This window comes from Nuphar pumila, chromosome 1, assembly GCF_984573655.1.
Source record: "Nuphar pumila chromosome 1, dmNupPumi1.hap1.1, whole genome shotgun sequence".
NCBI lineage: Eukaryota > Viridiplantae > Streptophyta > Magnoliopsida > Nymphaeales > Nymphaeaceae > Nuphar > Nuphar pumila.
This window is the reverse complement of record NC_143249.1, coordinates 42,206,780-42,228,896: the sequence shown is the minus strand read 5'-3', so window position 1 is coordinate 42,228,896 and position 22,117 is coordinate 42,206,780. Positions and strand designations below refer to the sequence as shown.

The window sequence follows — 22,117 nt, the reverse complement described above, 5'->3', positions numbered from 1 at the left end:
TCACACGACATAGATCCACATTTTTTTTTTATTCCCCGGATCCAAATCGCTACCGGGTTCAGCGTCGCGGGTCGCGGTTCGGACCCGGACCCGGCCCACACCCTGTAAAAAAGATACAGGGGCTGCCCGATAAACATAACAAGAGAGGAGTTGGGAGAACCCCTCCCCCCCCCCCGATATATCGGGTGTTAGGGTTCAGCTGAACCCTAACACGCAAAGAGATGGGGAGTTGGGGGAGCACCCCGCAGCCGCCGGAAAGGTAAGATTTCCTCCCTTTTCGGGAGGCCACCCACCTACATAGGGGGGGGGGGGGGACCCCGAACCCCTCTTTCCCTCTCTCTCGACATCCCATTCTCTCTCTCGATATCTCTCTCTCGTTCGAATCGCCCCCGAGCTCGGGCCTGCTGTCGAAGCTTTGTCAGGAGACGCAACGGACCTCCTCTCGTAGCTGCAGCAACAACTTCGCCGGAAAATGGTAGGATTCTGAAATTTTTCTTTTGGGTATTGACTGTGTTCGGTCATGTTGAGGTGGGTTGTCCAAAACCCAGATGGGTCGACTTGCAAGGGGGGGGAAATCTTTAATGTTGGGGTTGTCTGTCAACCCCAAACCGAAAACCCCAAATTTTTAATTTGGGGGTTTCGGATTTCTGTTTTTTTTTAGGGATCGATCATGTGTGTGGGGGGGGTCGGATTTTCTGTTTTTAGGAATCAAGCATGTGTATGTGTGAATACCCTGTACATTAGGTCCAGCATATACTTGCATGTTTGTTAGGTTGAAATCAACGACCTATTGCGTGCGATTGTTTCTACTTATGGGTTATGTTATAATTAACGACCTAAGTGTGTGTGACACGTTGATTATGCTGCCATGTCAAGTTTTTTTTTTTAGCCTCAGCAACATATACTGCTACTGCCTTTATGCTGAAACGTTTACAATTGCTTGTGTTTCAGAATTTATAGTGAATAGTTGGTTGACTTTTTATAGTGATCTGCAGTTAAGTCAGTAGGGCTTTATCTACTTCAGCTTGCGCAATAACAAGATAGTCGTCGGTTAGTGAGGACATTCTGTTTTATATAAAGTTGCACATGGATCTGATGCTACTGCCCATTAGGAGAATATACTGTTTTCATAAGAAGCTGCATATAAATTTGATGCCAATGTATCTGGACATTTAATAGGCATTTAAACTCATGATAGGCTGCATGATAACCCTATAAATTATGCCTGTATAGAAATAGATTAAGTGGTTATTGGAATTACTATTTTGCTGTGCATAAATTTTATATGAGTATAAAGTTAATTTGGATGTTTGTTAGGTTGGAATTAACGACCTATCTGCGTGTGATTGTTTCTACTTATGGGTTACATCATGCTGGTTATGTTATAATTAACGACCTAAGTGTGGGTGACACGTTGTTGATGCTGGCCGATTGGTACAGCTGTTGCTTTGTGATTATAAGTCTTCCCTGCTAATTCTGATCACCCACTTGATATTCTTGTTATTGCTCAATGTTGATGGTTTAGTCTGTGAAGTTATGCTGAACTTAGCATAGTTATAATTAGCCTATGTTGATTTAATTATTATGTAAATCTATGTTAAACATAACATAATTTATGTTGACTGATGCTAATGGTTTCATCCTGTAAAATATAGCATGTTTATGCTGGCCGATTGACACTATTCCATTATGTAAACCCTAACTTGTTTAGGTAAATTCCTGTTAGCTTATTTTGTCTATGTATTATGTTGGGAGATGTGGCATGCTTATGATAACTCATGTCAACTATTGAAGATACTGGTAGTTACCAGGTTTGTTGGAAATTGTCATAATGAGACCCTACATGATAATAAATTTTGCTGAGCATACATAGAAGTGGTTACATATTAGATGAACATATAACTTGGTGTACACTGAAATCTTTAGACATGTAACTTGTCTAATGGGCAAGACAGATTGGACTACCCGATCCGGGTTAAGTACCTAACGAAGGTGTGTGGTCTGGTTCAAGTATGTTGGTAAGGAAATTAAATAATAACTTGTGTGCTTGACTGGTTTAAAGGCACCAGAGCACTGTGGGTGGGTTATGTAATTAAAATGACTGAGACTGTTATATACACCTGGGTAGAATGACTAAGGTTGAGAATCCTACTACTATGATAATAGAAAGAAGTTGGGGAAATGCCCCATACTTCGGGAAATGAACTGATGAAAAGAGTAACCCACTCAGTTTCGGGCTTACCTTGGAGAGGGTAAGTGGTACAAAACTCTGGGGACATGTGTTTGGTTTCGAGCGTAAAGCGACTCGTTGGTCCCAGTCCTCAGAGTCGGGGGACCCGGACTACCAATTGTGTCCTAGGCGGTAGTTCCATGTTCTTCTGCAGAAGTTAGGGATGCATCCTGTTTTGGTTTTGGCCTTTGAAAGTTTCTCTCGGTCACTGGCCGCTCCCTTGGGGATTTCAGTCACAGTTAGAATGTTCGGGTAAATAATACAACCCTGAATAATATACCCCCGTACATTCTCTTCTGTGATGGTTGCCTTGGCCCGTGTGTACCCGCGGGATAAGAAAAGATAAACATTAATTAGAACAGTTAGGTATCACTATGTTGGAGTCATTAAAGAGACATTTGCATACTCTTTCATCATGCTTTATACTCGGTATTTATGATGAAGCGACATCCTAAACTGTGCATAGATTAGTTAATTGAATGCATATTAAGGATGTTATGTTGATGTTATTCATGTTAGTGTAAGTTCTGCTTTAATTGCTTAATACCTTACCTGCTTAATTATTGTAGTCGCATAAACTGTTTCTTTGTGCTTAAGTATAACTGTTACATAATCTACCTTTCTATTTAGACATATGTCTGTTATTGCTGTTGCTTCGAATTCCTTAGGTGTTTATGTTTAAACTGAAATTTAAATACGACACCCACATCACACACCTGACACATGATCTACTTGCAAGAATAATTACAGTTTTCCTACTTAGACGTGGTAGTCTAATTCCTATAATTTTTATTATTTTCAGGCACAGAGTAGTCTATGAGCGGAACGGGATGAGGCGCAGACCGAGACTTGATCCATTTGTTCTTTGGCGGTTCTGCTTACTTTCAGATTGAGATTTTTGTTTTGAGACTAAATGTGAAAACTCTGATGTTGGATTTTATTATTATTAAAGTGAAAATAAATGGTGTGGTTTGCTTTTACCTTCCTGTATCGTTCTGAAATGCTTAACCCGAGAATTATTAGTGTTTCCGCTTTAAAAAAAAAAAATCCCTAAAAATTTGTGTTAAATTTCGGGGCGTTACAGTTATGGTATCAGAGCCTGGGAACAATAAATCAAGGATCACGGTCATGCCACATCCTGAGATCGCTCTGTGAGTATATTTTTATCATTCTTACTTTATTAGGCCTGATAATTGCATTGTTTTCTATATATAAGTTTAGATATATACTTGTGATGATTTTAGGGACACTACAATTCAATGATAGTAAAACTGTGTGTATTGAAATGATTATTAGATGTATCGTCGATCCCAAGCTAGTTCGAGCACGGCGAACGAATGGCAGGACCAAAGGGGTTTCGTGATGGAAACTCTCGGTAATCTGGCTCAAACCATGGACACTCAAATGCGCCATCAGGCGGAGTTAGCCGCAGCCATAAGTGAAAGGCATAATACGAACACAATTACCTATGAGAAGTTCTTGAAGTTGAACCCGCCTACCTTCTCAGGCAAGGCTGATCCTGAATTAGCTGAGAGTTGGATTGCCGGGACAGAACGAGCTTTTCGGGTTCTGTCTGTTCCTGATGATAAGCAAACGGACTTCGGCACCTACCGCTTGACGGAAGATGCACAGAAATGGTGGGACACAACCCGAACCATCCACTTTGCTGGAGTGGATACTATTCCATGGGAAGATTTCAAACGAACATTTCTCGAGACATATTTCCCCCAGTACGCTCGTGATCAGAAGCATCAGGAGTTCTTGGAGCTTACACAAGGAAATATGAATTTGGTGGAATACACTACCAAATTTCGGACCTTGGAGCGTTATTGCCCAAATTTGTTCGCGAATGATAAAGCCAGAGCAACTAGGTATGTCGGCGGACTCAAGGACGGATTGCGACCACGAGTGATGATAAATCTACCGTCCACCCTCGCACAAGCCATTGAAGTGGCTACTATGCTGAATGAAGAATGGGAGAGGTCAAGGAAGAGTCAAAAAGACACACCGGGGAAACGGGGAGCCGGTCCGCCGCAGCACCACGGTGGCAAGAAGTACCAGCCACCTTACAAGAAGCAAAAGTACAATGGTGGAAATCGTTCTCCGCAACAACAAGGACAAAATCGGGTGTGCCAGAAGTGCAACCGGTCCCACTATGGACAACCTTGCCCTAGAGACACAGGAGCATGTCTTTACTGTGGAAAGATGGGTCACTATGCCCGTCAGTGCCACAAGAAGATGGCAGATATGCAGAAACGTAATGCCGGAGGAGGACAGCAACATCAACCATCTCAGCCGCAGCAAACACCACAGCAAAATGCACAGAAAAGGGTGCCGGGACGAGTATATGCCACCACTGCGGAAGAGTTGGAGAAAGGAAATCTGGTACAAGGTACTGTATTTGTCAATGGCTGTGTTGCACTTGTTCTATTTGACTGTGGTGCTACACATTCGTTCATATCCGTAGAATTTGCAAAATTACTTGGTGCACATACTGAATCTCTGAAACATGAATTATATGTGTACAATCCGATAGGATATAATTCGATATGTGTAAACTACATCCCTGATGTCATAATTGTACATGAAGGGCAGAACTTACCGGCTAACCTAATCTTGCTCGATATGACTGAATATGATGTCATTTTGGGGATGGATTGGCTATATGAACATTATGCCAACGTTCTCTATCGCCAAGGGAAAGTGGTTTTGTCCAGACCAGGATTGCCAAAGGTTGAGTTTCGGCTCTCGAGACCTACAGTAAAGGGCCGAATGGTATCAGTATTAAAGGCCCAGAAGTATATGCGACAGGGGTGCCGAGCATTCCTAGTAAATGTATTCTCCTGCGAGTCGAAAGTCACACCATTAGAACTTGAAGTGGTTCGAGGATTCCCGGAAGTGTTTCCGGATGAGTTGCCTGGACTACCTCCACCGCGTGAGGTGGATTTTCATATCGAGTTGGTGCCTGGGACGACACCGATCTCGAAAGCGCCTTATCGTATGACCCCAGTAGAGTTGGAGGAGCTGAAGAAACAACTCCAGAAGTTGATGGAGCAAGGTTTCATTAGACCGAGCGTATCACCAGGGGAGCACCAGTTCTTTTTGTGAAAAAGAAAGATGGTTCTATGAGGCTGTGTATAGACTATCGGATGTTGAATCAAGCAACAGTAAAAAATAAGTATCCCCTACCTCGTATTGAAGACTTGTTCGACCAATTGCAAAAGGCTAAAGTGTTTTCAAAAATCGATCTTAGATCTGGTTATCACCAACTTCGGATCAAGGACGATGATATTCCTAAGACAGCCTTTAGAACAAGGTACGGTCACTACGAGTTCGTAGTTATGCCATTCGGACTGACAAATGCTCCTGCAGCATTCATGGACTTGATGAATCGAGTATTCAGAGCATACTTGGATACGTTTGTAATTGTCTTTATTGATGATATACTTATATACTCTGAAAGCGTAGAGCAACATCGTGAACATTTGAGGATCGTATTGGGGACTCTCAAGGAACACCAGTTGTTCGCCAAATTCTCCAAGTGCGAATTCTGGCTCGAGAAGGTCATGTTCTTGGGTCATGTCATATCGCGAGACGGAATCGCTGTAGACCCGGCTAAGGTTGAAGCTGTATTAAATTGGGGTCAACCGAAGAATATCAGTGATATCAGGAGTTTTCTGGGATTAGCAGGCTATTATAGAAGATTCATTCAGGACTTTTCACGGATTGCTATGCCCATGACCAAGCTCCTGAGGAAAGGAATCAAGTTCGAATGGACGGATAAGTGTGAGGAGAGTTTCCAAATCTTAAAGAAGAAGCTTACCACCGCACCAGTGTTGGCTTTACCTTCAGGTCATGGTGGTTTTGTGGTCTACTCCGACGCATCAGGTACTGGGTTGGGATGTGTTTTAATGCAAAATGGTAAGGTAATAGCTTATGCCTCTCGCCAATTAAAGACTCATGAACGAAACTACCCAACTCATGATCTCGAATTGGCAGTCGTGGTGTTCGCGTTGAAAATATGGCGACATTACCTGTATGGGGAACAATTCGAGGTATTTACTGATCACAAAAGTCTCAAGTACCTGTTTTCCCAGAAAGAGTTGAACATGCGACAACGACGATGGTTGGAGTTTATCAAGGATTACGATTTTACCATTTGCTATCACCCAGGAAAGGCAAATGTGGTAGCTGACTCTCTCAGTCGCAAAGCTGGTTGCAGTTTGTCCAGTCTATTGACAAAAGGGTGGAATTTGGTGGAGGAATTCATGGATTGGAAACCGTTTTCAGATGTCGTGGGGAGTATCAAGTTATCTAATTTATCTGCTCATCCGGAGATCCTTACAAAGATTATTGAAGGTCAGAAAAAGGATCCCCAATATGAGAAATTGAAGTCACTAGCCCAACAAGAGAAGTCACATTTCTCACTCAAGGAAGATGGCAGTATTTGGATGAAAAAGCGACTTTGGGTCCCTAGTGATCCCAAGTTGAAGGAAGAACTATTGGGGGAAGCACATAGGTCTAAATACACCATACACCCAGGAGGCACGAAAATGTTTAAAGATTTACAACGTGGGTATTGGTGGAATGGAATGAAGCGTGAGGTCGCAAGTTATGTCTCGAAGTGTTTGACTTGTCAGCAAGTCAAGGTAGAACATCAGAAACCTGGTGGAATGATGCAGCAAATGGAGATTCCACAGTGGAAATGGGAAGAAATCACCATGGACTTCGTGGTGGGTTTGCCCAAAACACGGAAACAACATGACGCTATATGGGTAATAGTGGATCGACTAACCAAATCGGCTCACTTTCTACCCATACGAATAAATCAATCCCTCGAGAGCTTAGCGGACTTATACATCAGAGAGGTTGTTCGACTGCATGGAGTACCAGTTTCTATTATCTCAGATCGAGATCCTCGATTTACTTCGCGATTTTGGGGTCAGTTGCAACAGGCCTTAGGTACAAAACTGAAGCTGGGTACTGCTTTTCATCCCCAGACTGACGGACAATCAGAGAGGACTATCCAGACACTAGAAGATATGCTGCGAGCATGTATGCTGGATTGGAAGGGGGAGTGGGACAAGCATGTTATTTTAGCCGAATATGCTTACAATAACATTTACCATGCGAGTATCGGCATGGCTCCTTTCGAAGCTCTGTATGGAAGACCATGTAGATCACCTGTGTATTGGGATGAAATTGGTGAACGGTCGGTAGAATCACCAATCGTGTTACAACATTATACCCAACAGATCAAAATGATAAGAGATAGACTGCTCACAGCCCAGAGTCGACAAAAGAGTTATGCAGATCAAAGGCGCAGGGAGCTCACTTTTGATGTGGGGGATCGAGTCTTTGTAAAGGTATCACCCACCAAAAGTGTGTTTCGTTTTGGTAAGAAAGGAAAATTGAGTCCCAGATATGTCGGACCTTTTGAGATTTTGGAACGGATTGGAGAAACGGCCTATCGTGTAGCCCTACCTCCTCAGTATGCTCAGATACATAACGTATTCCATGTATCTATGTTAAGAAAATATCTTCAAGATCCGTCACATGTCATCCAGTATGAGGACGTAGATATAAGGGAAGACCTAACAATGGAAGAAAAACCAGTGGAGATATTGGAACGAAGTGAGTGAATCTTGAGATCAAAGACCATTCCTCTCGTCAAGGTGAGATGGCAACACCATGGCATCGATGAAAGCACGTGGGAACCAGAGGCTAATATGCGAGAAAAATACCCCAAGTTGTTCGAGTAAGCACCTACAGGTAAATTTCGAGGACGAAATTCTTTTTAGGAGGAAAGGATGTAATAATCGCAAATTTTATAGAATTACCTAGAAAAATTGTGTATATACATATTTTTTTAGCATGATTTGGGCCTAGGATCCGTTACCCGAATCCAAAAAGAAAAAAAAAATATGGGTATAATAGCAAATAAACTGGTCGAATCCAACGTTGGACCCAAGTGGATCCAACCCATGGATCCACTATTGTTCACACGACATAGATCCACATTTTTTTTTATTCCCCGGATCCAAATCGCTACCGGGTTCAGCGTCGCGGGTCGCGGTTCGGACCCGGACCCGGCCCACACCCTGTAAAAAAGATACAGGGGCTGCCCGATAAACATAACAAGAGAGGAGTTGGGAGAACCCCTCCCCCCCCCCCCCCGATATATCGGGTGTTAGGGTTCAGCTGAACCCTAACATGCAAAGAGATGGGGAGTTGGGGGAGCACCCCGCAGCCGCCGGAAAGGTAAGATTTCCTCCCTTTTCGGGAGGCCACCCACCTACATAGGGGGGGGGGGACCCCGAACCCCTCTTTCCCTCTCTCTCGACATCCCATTCTCTCTCTCGATATCTCTCTCTCGTTCGAATCGCCCCCGAGCTCGGGCCTGCTGTCGAAGCTTTGTCAGGAGACACAACCGACCTCCTCTCGTAGCTGCCGCAACAACTTCGCCGGAAAATGGTAGGATTCTGAAATTTTTCTTTTGGGTATTGACTGTGTTCGGTCATGTTGAGGTGGGTTGTCCAAAACCCAGATGGGTCGACTTGCAAGGGGGGGGAAATCTTTAATGTTGGGGTTGTCTGTCAACCCCAAACCGAAAACCCCAAATTTTTAATTTGGGGGTTTCGGATTTCTGTTTTTTTTAGGGATCGATCATGTGTGTGGGGGGGGTTTCGGATTTTCTGTTTTTAGGAATCAAGCATGTGTATGTGTGAATACCCTGTACATTAGGTCCAGCATATACTTGCATGTTTGTTAGGTTGAAATCAACGACCTATCTGCGTGCGATTGTTTCTACTTATGGGTTATGTTATAATTAACGACCTAAGTGTGTGTGACACGTTGATTATGCTGCCATGTCAAGTTTTTTTTTTAGCCTCAGCAACATATACTGCTACTGCCTTTGTGCTGAAACGTTTACAATTGCTTGTGTTTCAGAATTTATAGTGAATAGTTGGTTGACTTTTTATAGTGATCTGCAGTTAAGTCAGTAGGGCTTTATCTACTTCAGCTTGCGCAATAACAAGATAGTCGTCGGTTAGTGAGGACATTCTGTTTTATATAAAGTTGCACATGGATCTGATGCTACTGCCCATTAGGAGAATATACTGTTTTCATAAGAAGCTGCATATAAATTTGATGCCAATGTATCTGGACATTTAATAGGCATTTAAACTCATGATAGGCTGCATGATAACCCTATAAATTATGCCTGTATAGAAATAGATTAAGTGGTTATTGGAATTACTATTTTGCTGTGCATAAATTTTATATGAGTATAAAGTTAATTTGGATGTTTGTTAGGTTGGAATTAACGACCTATCTGCGTGTGATTGTTTCTACTTATGGGTTACATCATGCTGGTTATGTTATAATTAACGACCTAAGTGTGGGTGACACGTTGTTGATGTTGGCCGATTGGTACAGCTATTGCTTTGTGATTATAAGTCTTCCCTGCTAATTCTGATCACCCACTTGATATTCTTGTTATTGCTCAATGTTGATGGTTTAGTCTGTGAAGTTATGCTGAACTTAGCATAGTTATAATTAGCCTATGTTGATTTAATTATTATGTAAATCTATGTTAAACATAACATAATTTATGTTGACTGATGCTAATGGTTTCATCCTGTAAAATATAGCATGTTTATGCTGGCCGATTGACACTATTCCATTATGTAAACCTTAACTTGTTTAGGTAAATTCCTGTTAGCTTATTTTGTCTATGTATTATGTTGGGAGATGTGGCATGCTTATGATAACTCATGTCAACTATTGAAGATACTGGTAGTTACCAGGTTTGTTGGAAATTGTCATAATGAGACCCTACATGATAATAAATTTTGTTGAGCATACATAGAAGTGGTTACATATTAGATGAACATATAACTTGGTGTACACTGAAATCTTTAGACATGTGCCTTGTCTAATGGGCAAGACAGATTGGACTACCCGATCCGGGTTAAGTACCTAACGAAGGTGTGTGGTCTGGTTCAAGTATGTTGGTAAGGAAATTAAATAATAACTTGTGTGCTTGACTGGTTTAAAGGTACCAGAGCACTGTGGGTGGGTTATGTAATTAAAATGACTGAGACTGTTATATACACCTGGGTAGAATGACTGAGGTTGAGAATCCTACTACTATGATAATAGAAAGAAGTTGGGGAAATGCCCCATACTTCGGGAAATGAACTGATGAAAAGAGTAACCCACTCAGTTTCGGGCTTACCTTGGAGAGGGTAAGTGGTACAAAACTCTGGGGACATGTGTTTGGTTTCGAGCGTAAAGCGACTCGTTGGTCCCAGTCCTCAGAGTCGGGGGACCCGGACTACCAATTGTGTCCTAGGCGGTAGTTCCATGTTCTTCTGCAGAAGTTAGGGATGCATCCTGTTTTGGTTTTGGCCTTTGGAAGTTTCTCTCGGTCACTGGCCGCTCCCTTGGGGATTTCAGTCACAGTTAGAATGTTCGGGTAAATAATACAACCCTGAATAATATACCCCCGTACATTCTCTTCTGTGATGGTTGCCTTGGCCCGTGTGTACCCGCGGGATAAGAAAAGATAAACATTAATTAGAACAGTTAGGTATCACTATGTTGGAGTCATTAAAGAGACATTTGCATACTCTTTCATCATGCTTTATACTCGGTATTTATGATGAAGCGACATCCTAAACTGTGCATAGATTAGTTAATTGAATGCATATTAAGGATGTTATGTTGATGTTATTCATGTTAGTGTAAGTTCTGCTTTAATTGCTTAATACCTTACCTGCTTAATTATTGTAGTCGCATAAACTGTTTCTTTGTGCTTAAGTATAACTGTTACATAATCTACCTTTCTATTTAGACATATGTCTGTTATTGCTGTTGCTTCGAATTCCTTAGGTGTTTATGTTTAAACTGAAATTTAAATACGACACCCACATCACACACCTGACACATGATCTACTTGCAAGAATAATTACAGTTTTCCTACTTAGACGTGGTAGTCTAATTCCTATAATTTTTATTATTTTCAGGCACAGAGTAGTCTATGAGCGGAACGGGATGAGGCGCAGACCGAGACTTGATCCATTTGTTCTCTGGCGGTTCTGCTTACTTTCAGATTGAGATTTTTGTTTTGAGACTAAATGTGAAAACTCTGATGTTGGATTTTATTATTATTAAAGTGGAAATAAATGGTGTGGTTTGCTTTTACCTTCCTGTATCGTTCTGAAATGCTTAACCCGAGAATTATTAGTGTTTTCGCTTTAAAAAAAAATCCCTAAAAATTTGGGTTAAATTTCGGGGCGTTACAGGGAATGACTTCCCAAGTTCCACATTCATGCAAAGCTTGCATTTCATCATTCATAGCTTCTACCCACTTGATAGAAGTGGCTGCCTGGTAGTACATAGTGGGTTCAACTTCTTTATTGAGAGCAGTTAAAAACAGCTGAAGATCCAAGGAGAAGTTGCTATAGTTGACCCACCTGTCAATGGGGTCGTATGCGGCTTGATTTTCTGATCTCAGGAGTGTGAGAAGGGGTCAGATTGTTGACTGAAGCATGATCTGAATGGCTTGATGTCATCGGTCTCTGTCTGGAATAGACAATGCCTTTGTATCTACCAGGTATTTTTTCTAAATTCTGTGACCCCGACGTCTCAGTGTTTTCAGACATCTCTTCTTCTTGCTGCACGCAATCTGGTGAACATGCTTCGCTGGCGCTAGCAAAAAGTTCTGAACTCAACCAAGGATAGTAAACTTCAGTTGGTATATTGGTTGCATCAGCTTTGTCATCGAAATTTTGCTCATCAAAGACAACATTTCCTGAGATTCTGATGCGTTTGTTGGTGGGATCATAGCACCTATATCCTCTGTAGTCATCTGCGTATCCCACAAACCTATACTTTTGGGCCTTGTCTTGAAACTTGTTTCTCAGGGACCGATCAACATGCACATAGCAAACACATCCAAAAACACGCAGATCATGATAACTAGGATGAGTTTCAAAGAGACAGTGATAAGGAGACTTGTTTTCCAGAATGACCATTGGCAATCTATTTATCACATGCACGGCAGAATGAAAGGCTTCTGTCCATAGGTTGGTGGGAAGATTGCTGTCATGAAGCATACTCATGGCACTTTCAACGATATGTCTATGTTTTCGTTTAGCAATCCCATTTTGTTGAGGAGTGTGAGGGCAGGACACCCTTCTTCCTATTCCGTTATCTCGAAGAAAATAAATAAAGTCATGGGATGAAAATTCCCCACCTCCATCACATTGGAAAAATTGAATGGACTCAGAAAATTGGTTTTTGACCAAGGAAAAGAAATTTTGAAACAAAGAGAACACTTCTGACTTATTTTTTATGAAATATATCCAAGTGTATCGAGAATAGCTATCAACAAAGATTAGATAATATCTTCTTCCAGACCCAGAGACAATTGGGGCGGGTCCCCACACATCAGAACAAATGATCTCAAAAGGTTTTGAAGCTCTCTTATTAATTGAATTGAAAGGCAATACATGACTCTTGCACAAAAGGCAACTGGAACATTTATGACTACTCTCATCCCCTTTAAGACTTTCTTTTGGAATGAGATTATTAGAAACAAGTTTCTCAATAAAATGACTCCCACAATGTCCTAACCTACTATGCCATAAGGATGGCTTATTGCATTCAGAGATACTAAAAACACTAGCAGAAGAGGAGGAACATGACTCTGATGAAGACTTCGAAACCAGGTGAGAAGGGCGAACATCACGACATGGAGCTTCTTCAAAGACATACATGTTGCCTCGTCTCTTTCCTTCAGCGAATGTTTCCCTCGTGCGTAGGTCCTTGACCTGCACAGAGAAGGGAGTGAATTCAACTGAAGCATTATTATCATCAATAAGTTTAGAGACGGAGACAATATTTTTCTTAATGTCAGGAGCATGAAGAACGTCAGAAAGAGTAAGAGTGGAATGTGACATGGGGATAACAGTCTTTCCAACATGGGAAACAGGATGGTGGGATCCATCTCCAGTGACAATCTTACTTTTTCCAAAATAAGGAATAGGAGTAGAAATTTTACCTGCATCGCCTGTCACATGAGTCGCTGCCCCGGAATCGACAAACCAAGTGCCTTCATCATTCTGCTTCAATTTTAACTCTGACAAGGTAGATATCAGCAAATCTTTAATCTCTCCACTATCTCTGGTATTTGTGAACCTTCTCTTGATTTCTGTCTGTGGACTCTTTCCTTTATTCTCTGGATTATGCCAACAGTTCGCCTTGATATGTCCCTTTTTGTTACAAAGGAAGCAAGTAGGGATGGATCTTGTTCCCTGCGCATGAGTAAACGTGTTTGGAGTGGGAAGCAAACCACGCCCTCCGTGTCCACTTCGCCCTTGTCCTCCTCGTCCTCGTCCTCTACCATAGGTCACTCCTGTAGCAAAAACTTCTTGAGAATTTGAATGATTATGAGTTTCTTCAGAGAATCCCTTCAGAGTCATTTCATATTGGATCAATTTGGCTCGTAGCTCATCAAAGGTAGGAAGAACAGGGAGACACAATAGTGAAGTGACTATCATGTTGTAGTCAGATCCCAATCCACTCAGGGTTTGTTGCACCATGTCACTGTCACTAACGGCACACCCTATAACTGCAAGTTGATCTGTAATGGTCTTCATCTTGTTCAAATATTCCATGATGGTCATGGAATCTTTCCTTAACAACTGAAATTCTCTTTTTAAAAAAACTACTCTTGCTTGAGAAACCTGCGAATACGTCTAAACCAGTCGTTCCCAGAGTTGTAGAGTTGTACAATTGTCAGGAATGGCAAGTAGGATCTCTTGAGATAGGGTGGATGTGATGTATGCAACAACTGACTGGTCTTTTCTTTCCCAATTGAGGAATTCAGCATTTTTGACATACACGATTGAACTCACCCCTTTGTCATCTTTTTCTTCTCTCGGGCTAAATTCTGGTGGAACTGAAGTGGTTCCATCCAAGTGACCTAAGAGGCCTTGACTCCTTATGAAAGGAATAATCTGCCTCTTCCAGATCAAGAAATTTGAGGTATTCAACTTCTCAGAAACAAGTTGGTTGAAAAAACTTGAGGAAAGATTTGATTGAGGATGGTAGGGGTCCATAGAGAATAAGAATCAACAGACAAAAAATCAACCTTCTCGCAACACTCTTTTTTTTTTTTTTGCTGTCAGAGAATCGCAATCTCTTGAAATCAGAATATGAAGAAACTTTGGTCCTTTCTGTGCACCAAAAAAAAAGGCTTGCGTGAAAAATAATCACACGTTAAGAAACCCCTCCTTTGACTGTTTCAGCAAAGTGAAATCAGGAATGATAAGGTGCAGCAGAGCACATGGAATCAAAGGGAAGCACTATAACATCCGAATATGCAGAGATATTTTGGAAAAGACAGAATGAAAAGAGAATCAAACGATTAATAGGAAAAATTTAACATTTTACGTGAATCAGTTCACGAATTCACGTGAAGAGACGTTAACCCACGATCTGGGAGAAGACCGATCCTTCACGTGAACCAGTTCACGTGAAACGTAGTCAATCTACGATCTGGATTCACGTGGATAGAGGGCCCGTGAATCACAGATTCACAAAAATGTAACTCACGTGAGGTGTGAGTACACAGGGAGATTCAGAAAGGGGGAAAGAAAAGAGGCGAAAGGGAAAGAAGGACAGAAAGAGAATGAGAAGGGGAAAACCTCAAATTTTTTTTATCGTGGTCACGAGCCAGAGTTCCTTTTTGCCTCTAGAAGGATCTACGCTCTGATACCATGTTAGAATTTCATCTGCACCTGCATTAAGAGAGAAAACAGAGAAAGAGAGGGAGAGAGAGAGAGAGAGACGAGAAGAGAAAACCGAAAAGGGGCTTCTGCGGCTGTCACGATTTCTGTATATCAGAAATCATGACCTAATGCATTGTATAAAACACTTAAGTGTACATGGGTCGGGTCGGGTCGGGTCTAATATAATATCTGAACCCAACCCAGAAAAAAAAATACATTTAAGTTTAAGTTTTACAATGAACTCGGGTCTGGTATAGGATCTAGACCCGAACCCGAAACAATATACACTTTTTCAGTTAGGAGGTTCAACTGTCAACAAATGATACAAGTCAAATCTATGCCAAGCCCCTAGTGTGGTTAGAAAGATCAACTTGATAACAATCATAGTCTCAAGATTCCTAGTGGTCAATATAAACTCCAACATTTTTACATGCAAGTTGTTCTCCAGTCTAAAACATGATCACCAGCTCTTTAGTTGTCAATTCTATTGGACTCCACAACGGGCTCTCCCAGTTGTAGCACAAGTAGGAAGAATGCTACCTAAAATTTTGTTCCTCAATTGACACCTTATTTGTGATAAAGAGTTACACAGACGAAAGCAGCAATCAGATGAATGAAGGAAGTTATCTTATCAAGTTAAAATTCAGATTAAATGTGATTCAACTACAAGTAATCACCTGGAGGAATCCCCTTCAATAAGAAGATTTTAACGCCACCCAAGGCACGAGGATGTCCCATGATGAGGCAAGACTTATGAAGAGCAGGCTCTGCTAGGTAACTGAATATTTTGCAACATATGCCTTAACTAAAATGTGACCATCTTTGCATGTCTTCAAGCAGTATTATCCTTAAGTGGTTTAGAAATTACTTAATTCAGGCTGATAAAGAGTTTGTTAGGTTGATACCACGTTCTTTGCTTATTATTCATTCTATTGAACTTTGTCAGCCTGATGTTCCTCCAGAAAACATCCATAAGGATGCACATATATAGTAATCATGAAGAGAAACAAAATTACAGCAGTATTCTGGTAAACAATTTTAATAAGAACCAAATGATACACGCGCTCTAGAAGCCTCCCATTGCACAAATTTTCTCCAGCTTTAACCTTTCAAGTATGTGATTGTGGTTTATAACCAATGTAGAGCAGAAATTGATACTAATGGCATTCAGAACACCCATCGGATGAACATATTCTAAGCAAACTTACCACCAATTATGTTTAGCTCTACCACTCAACAGCCATTAGTCTAATAAAAGAAATTGTTATGCAGAACCTTAAAATATAAACCTGGAAATAACACATACAATAAGGAAAAATGAAACAAATGCAAGAGTCTCTAAATTCATATGCTGCAATTCTGAAGAAAGCAAGAATTTACAAGTTTGCAGATTACCCAATATCCCTCAATCTCCTGAACAGCTCAACCGAGTAGACATTGTCATCATCTGCAAAGTAAACGATCCCAACCAGGTTGTGCAATTGCATATAATCAAGAGCAACGTTGCGCTGATGGACGCCCCTATCTTTTATATCGGCCATGTTCTTCGTGCATACGAGATGCCTATACATCACCCCTGTTCTTCTCAAGATATTCGCTGTCTCTGTGGAAGCCGATTGCATCTCCACCACAATCCACAGAAGGGGAGGAGGGACCAGCCTTAATGTGTGCCCCAATCGGTTCAGATAGTATGCTTGAAACGCCCGGTTGTAGGTCGGGGTCACGACAATCAACAGCTTCTTCCGAGACCGATCAAGCTTCTGTAGAAAGGGAATTCCATGGAATTTCTCTTCATTTACACTTACTTGCTCTTCGTCTCCGACAAAATTCACCATTTTTTCCTTCACAGGATTGCTTCGCCTTTCTGCATGATTGAAACCGAGATCTCCTGATGTCGAATCGTCGAAATCGAACAAGAACTTCAATTCCCTCCTCGGATGAAGGATCTCCGATCTATCCATCGCCCCTAATGAAGTGAACCCCCAAAAGAACCCTAACATGAAGCAGATGAAGAACCGAATCGCAAATCTCCTCCAAACGCGCACCCTCACCTTGGATGATCTCTCGGGAGATTTCGAATGCTTCGTTGGAGAAATCCTGATCATGATCGACCAGAAACGGCCGAAGAGCGTGACTGGAGCGATCAAGCCGTAGAAACGGGAAGGAAGAAAGCCCCTCGGAGACGAGGGATTGAGCGGATCGCCGCGAGGGAAGGCCAGGGATTTTGACGAGGCGGAGGCCGAGAAATGGCTCCCGTTTGGACACGAGTTGGTCCGATCCCAACCGTGATCGCAATCGGGATCAGGGTCCCAGCGCAGAGGCGAAAGAGCTCGTCTGAGGGACGCCATTGCGCTAAAGAATCAGCCAAACACGATCAACCTTAGCAGGAACGCTAAACCTAACCCTTCCACACAGATTTGAGCCTTTTGACTCTCAAATTTCATAAAATAGAGATCTCGTTAAGATATCAAACCCGTGAATCCCGAAATTTAACCCTAAATTCCGCAAAAAAAAAAGTCTGTGCATTTAATAGATCGAGAAAAATGACAATTCATGCAAAATTTTCACTAAAAATAGAATTCTACAGAATTCAAGTGTTAAAACTCACGAAAATCTTAACCTAACCCTGATTTCCACAAAGATCTCGTCTCTTTGATTAAAAAAAGGGATAGATTCGAAAATTTTCAAAACTTATAGATTCCACAAAATCGAGAAGTCGTTAACCAGAGATTTTCCAAAACTAAAGAGATAAAAAAGAGGAGATTCACGAAAACTAAAGCAAACCTTGAGAATTCGGAAAACAAAAAAAAGAAAGAATCTATTTGTCAAAAAATCATGAAAAAATTAGGATCAATTTCTAGGAGAAAACTAAAGGCCGTGAGTAATGATTTTGCCGGAAAATTGAAATGAAAAAAAGCCAAAAATTGATCAAGAAATCGAATTCCACAAGAACGAAAAGGAAACTCCAAAAATTTCAAAATTGAGAGAGAGATTGCTAAGAGGAAGAGGAAGCGCGGGTTCTAACAGAAAGACGAAGACAGCTACGAACCGTCAGATCTCAGATGAACGGACGACGGATGATATGAATTCTCCCCTTCGCTTCCCTTTCTTTCAAGATTTTACCCGCCACGACTGTTTATGAAATTACCCTTTTCACATCAAACAAACTACTAAATTATTCTTTCCTCGTTCCGGAAAGCTGTATTTTGTAAAATTTTGAGCTAGTCATTTGTCAAACGGTAGGAGGGAATAGGGATGTTAATGAATCCGATTTTATCCGATATCTGGCCAAATTTGATTCCTTCAGTTTTTTTCGGATTTATAAAACTGCGCTCAGCCTGCCATCCTTACGATTAGGGGTGGCAAAATCTGACACGACCCGCCAACCCGCTTCTTAGCCGGGTTCGGGTTGGGCTTAAACGGGTTCGTGTCGTAAACGGGTCGACCCGCCTAACCCGTTCATTAAACGGGTCGGTTCATGTTAGGGGTATGCCAACCCGGCTGACCCGTTTAATAAACGGGTTAAGCGGGCGGGTCAACCAGTTTATCCGACCCGCCAACCCGTTTACCCGACCCGCCCGTTTACCCACCAACCCGTTTACCCAACCCGACCCGCTTATTAAATGGGTTAACCGTGTCGTGTCGGGTTACCCTTTTAATAAATGGGTCGGGTTAGTGTTGAGGTATGTTGACCCGCCAACCCGACCCGATTGCCACCCCTACTTACGATCATTGTGAACCCCTGTCCATGTTCCCTTGCGACTTACATTGTACAGTTGCGTTTAGAGTCTGTTTTGCTTTTGTTGAGTCTGATGTAAGCTGCCCGGTTAAGGTGAATCAATACCCCGAAGGGGCAGCCCGTATACTTGAATTGTAATAGCCTGCGAGCAAATTTGTGAATAAAGTAAATGCGTTGAGCTTTCTTTTGTTCACCCTCGTTGTGATTGCTTCTTGTGATTGCAATTTCTCTCCCTCTATTCTCTCTTGCTCTCTTGCACTCTTATTACAAGCTTCCGTGATCGGCAAACGAGCTGACGAGTAGGCTTGCGGCGGTAAGGGAGGACCGCCGCGCCGCGCTGGCCCATTGAAGGAAATAGGCCCGTGACAAGTGGTACCAGAGCCCGTTCTCGTGCTGGGGAAGGGACTCCGGAGTCGGTGTCGACAGACACGCCGACAGGCTGCGATTTGTGAGCAAGACATCGTGGCGCCTTATCAACACTTGTGCAACACCAAAGGCAAGGCAGTTGTCGAAGCTGAGGAGATGGGTTTACCTCGGGGCCAAGAAGAGTTGGCTGCAACTGTTAACAAGCTGGTGGAAGATGTGACTTTGCATGATGAAGCGATTTCACGCGCATGTGAATCATTCAATGGATTGAATGATGTGGTGGCGAGCCTGCAAGAGCAGGTGAACTTACTAATGGGGCAGGTCACTTCATTGACGACTACAGTGACCGATCTTGAGTTGAGGAACCGTACGTTGCAGCGGACGGTGACCCTAAATGGCGGAAATGGCGAGAGACCATCAAGGATTGATGTACCTAGACCCGCAAAATTCAATGGTTCTCGTGACAGCAAGGCCATTGAGAACTTCTTGTTCCAAGTAGAAGACTACTTGGATATCCAGAATGTGACCCTCGAGGATATGAGGATCAAGGCTGCAACGGCCTTACTTGATGGTGATGCTATCGCTTGGTGGAGGCGGAAGCGCAATGACATAGAGAGCGGTCAATGTGTGATAGACACCTTTGATGACTTCAAAGTAGAGTTGCGCAACTACTTTATGCCAAGAAATGCGCAGAGACAGGCTTACCGGATGGTTCGTGAGCTCAAACATACTGGTTCATTGCAAGACTATGTCAGAACGTCCCAGAAGCTTATGCTGGAGATACCTAACATGCCAGAAGAGGACATGATCAACTGGTTCATTGTGGGACTTCAACCATGGGCACAGTCTGAAGTGGAAAGGAGCAACCCCCGTATTTTGGAAGATGCATATGTGGCGGTTGAGCGCTTAATTGACACTCAGCGCAAGCCTTTCACCCCATCAACCAAAGTTGGGAAGAAGCCTGACCACGGAAGCAAGAAGGATGAGCAGCACAACGATAAAGGTGAGGCATCGACACGCCATCAATCCGAAAAGAAACAGAACTTCATAAAGCATAACAACAACAACAAGGGTGCGGTTGTGACATGTTGGTTCTGTGGTGATAGACATATCGTCCGGCAATGCCCAAAGCGCCTTGTAAAGGACGACGGGCAAGCCAATGCTGCACAGGAAGAATGCAGCGATACTGAATGCAGTGACACTGAGACCATGCAACCGAGGATGGGCGCCATGCGATCGATCAATGCGGCCAGAAGTTGTGCAGCTAAAAACATGCAGGCCAGTAAGGAACTCATGTACACTGAAGTTATTATGAATGGAAAGTCTACTTCAGCAATGATAGACTCCGGGGCCACACACAACTTTGTCTCGCGGAAAGATGCAGAGCGGTTGGGCTTGAAGCATGGGCCAAAACAGAGGACCATTAAAACGGTAAACTCTGAGGCCAAGCCCATCCTTGGTGAAGCAAGGGATGTGGCTATTCAAGTGGGAAGTTGGGTCGGTAAAGCCAACTTCTCTGTGGTGCCCCTGGACGATTTCAAGATGATTTGGGGTATGGAGTTTCTGCGAAGCCAGAATGTTATGATGTTGCCAAAATTCAACACGCTGACGATCATGGAGTCAGACCTGTCACACACAGTGCAGTGCCTTACGCAGAAAGGCAAGTCTTCAGTGTTGTCTACAATGCAACTAAAGAAGGGTGTCAAGCATGGGGAGCAGACATTCTTAGTGGCAGTGCGCGCAGAGGAAGGGAAGGTGGAAGCAGCAGTGCCACCGACCCTAGCCCCACTATTGGAGGAGTTTCGGGGGGTGATGCCCCTGGAATTGCCAAAGCGTCTTCCGCCAAGACGCGAGGTCGACCACAAGATTGAGTTGACCCCAGAAGCGAAGCCTCCTGCAATGGTTCCATACCGTATGGGGCCAGCTGAGCTGAAGGAACTGCGCAGGCAGTTAGACGAGATGTTGGACGCAGGCATTGTTCGTCCATCAAAAGCCTCATTTGGTGCCCCGGTCCTTTTTCAGATGAAACATGATGGCTCTAAACGATTATGTGTGGATTACCGTGTCTTGAACAAGGTCACGGTGAAGAACAAGTACCCATTGCCATTGATAGCAGACTTGTTCGATCAGCTAGGCAATGCCCGTATCTTTTCCAAGCTAGATCTGCGATCGAGTTACTGGCAGGTGAGGATTGCCGAAGGTGATGAGCCGAAAACAACTTGCGTCACCCGCTATGGTGCTTACGAATTTCTAGTAATGTCATTCGGGTTGACAAATGCTCCAACCACTTTCACGACTTTAATGAACCAGATCTTCTACCCTTACTTAGACAAGTTTGTGGTAGTCTACCTGGATGATATCGTGATATACAGCAGCAACATGGAGGAACATGTCGGGCACCTGCGGACAGTGTTTCAGGTGCTGAAGGATAATGACCTCTGTGTCAAATGAGAGAAGTGTCTCTTCGGGCAGGAGGAGATCAGCTTCCTTGGCCACGTTGTGGGGCGTGGTGTGCTGCGTATAGATGGGCAGAAGATAAGGGCCATCCAGTAATGGGTTCCGCCAAGCAAAGTGCCAGAATTGCGGTCATTCCTTGGTTTGGCAAACTACTATCGGCGTTTCATCGAAGGTTATTCCCTCATTGCTGCGCCCCTCACAGATTTGTTAAAGAAGAATCGGGTATGGCTCTGGACAGGAGCGTGCCAAGATGCCTTCGATGGCTTGAAGAAAGCCTTAATGAGGGAGCCAGTGCTACGACTGCCTGATCATTCGAGACCCTTTGAAGTCCACATTGATGCCTCAGACTTTGCCATTGGCGGAGTTATTATGCAAGATGGTCATCCGATCGCATATGAGAGTCGCAAGCTAAAGGATGCAGAGAGGCGTTACACCGTGCACGAACGTGAGATGACCGCTATTGTGTATTGCCTCAGGACCTGGCGGCACTACCTTTTGGGTGCCGAGTTTGTCGTCAAGACG

At 43.0% G+C, this 22,117-nt stretch overlaps 1 protein-coding gene across 2 annotated transcripts in view; it reads right to left on the bottom strand.

Annotated features, from left to right (window-relative positions):
• LOC149848815 (putative beta-1,4-xylosyltransferase IRX9H) overlaps positions 1–17,653 on the bottom strand; it is a 66,833-nt gene extending 49,180 nt beyond the window's left edge. For both annotated transcript variants that reach the window (XM_089997585.1, XM_089997593.1), the window contains exon 1: positions 16,429–17,653. In XM_089997585.1, the coding sequence (XP_089853711.1) occupies positions 16,429–17,381 (953 nt within the window). In that variant the 5' untranslated portion in view covers positions 17,382–17,653. The remainder of the gene's footprint in view (positions 1–16,428) is intronic.
• Between the last annotated feature and the right edge of the window lie 4,464 nt (positions 17,654–22,117).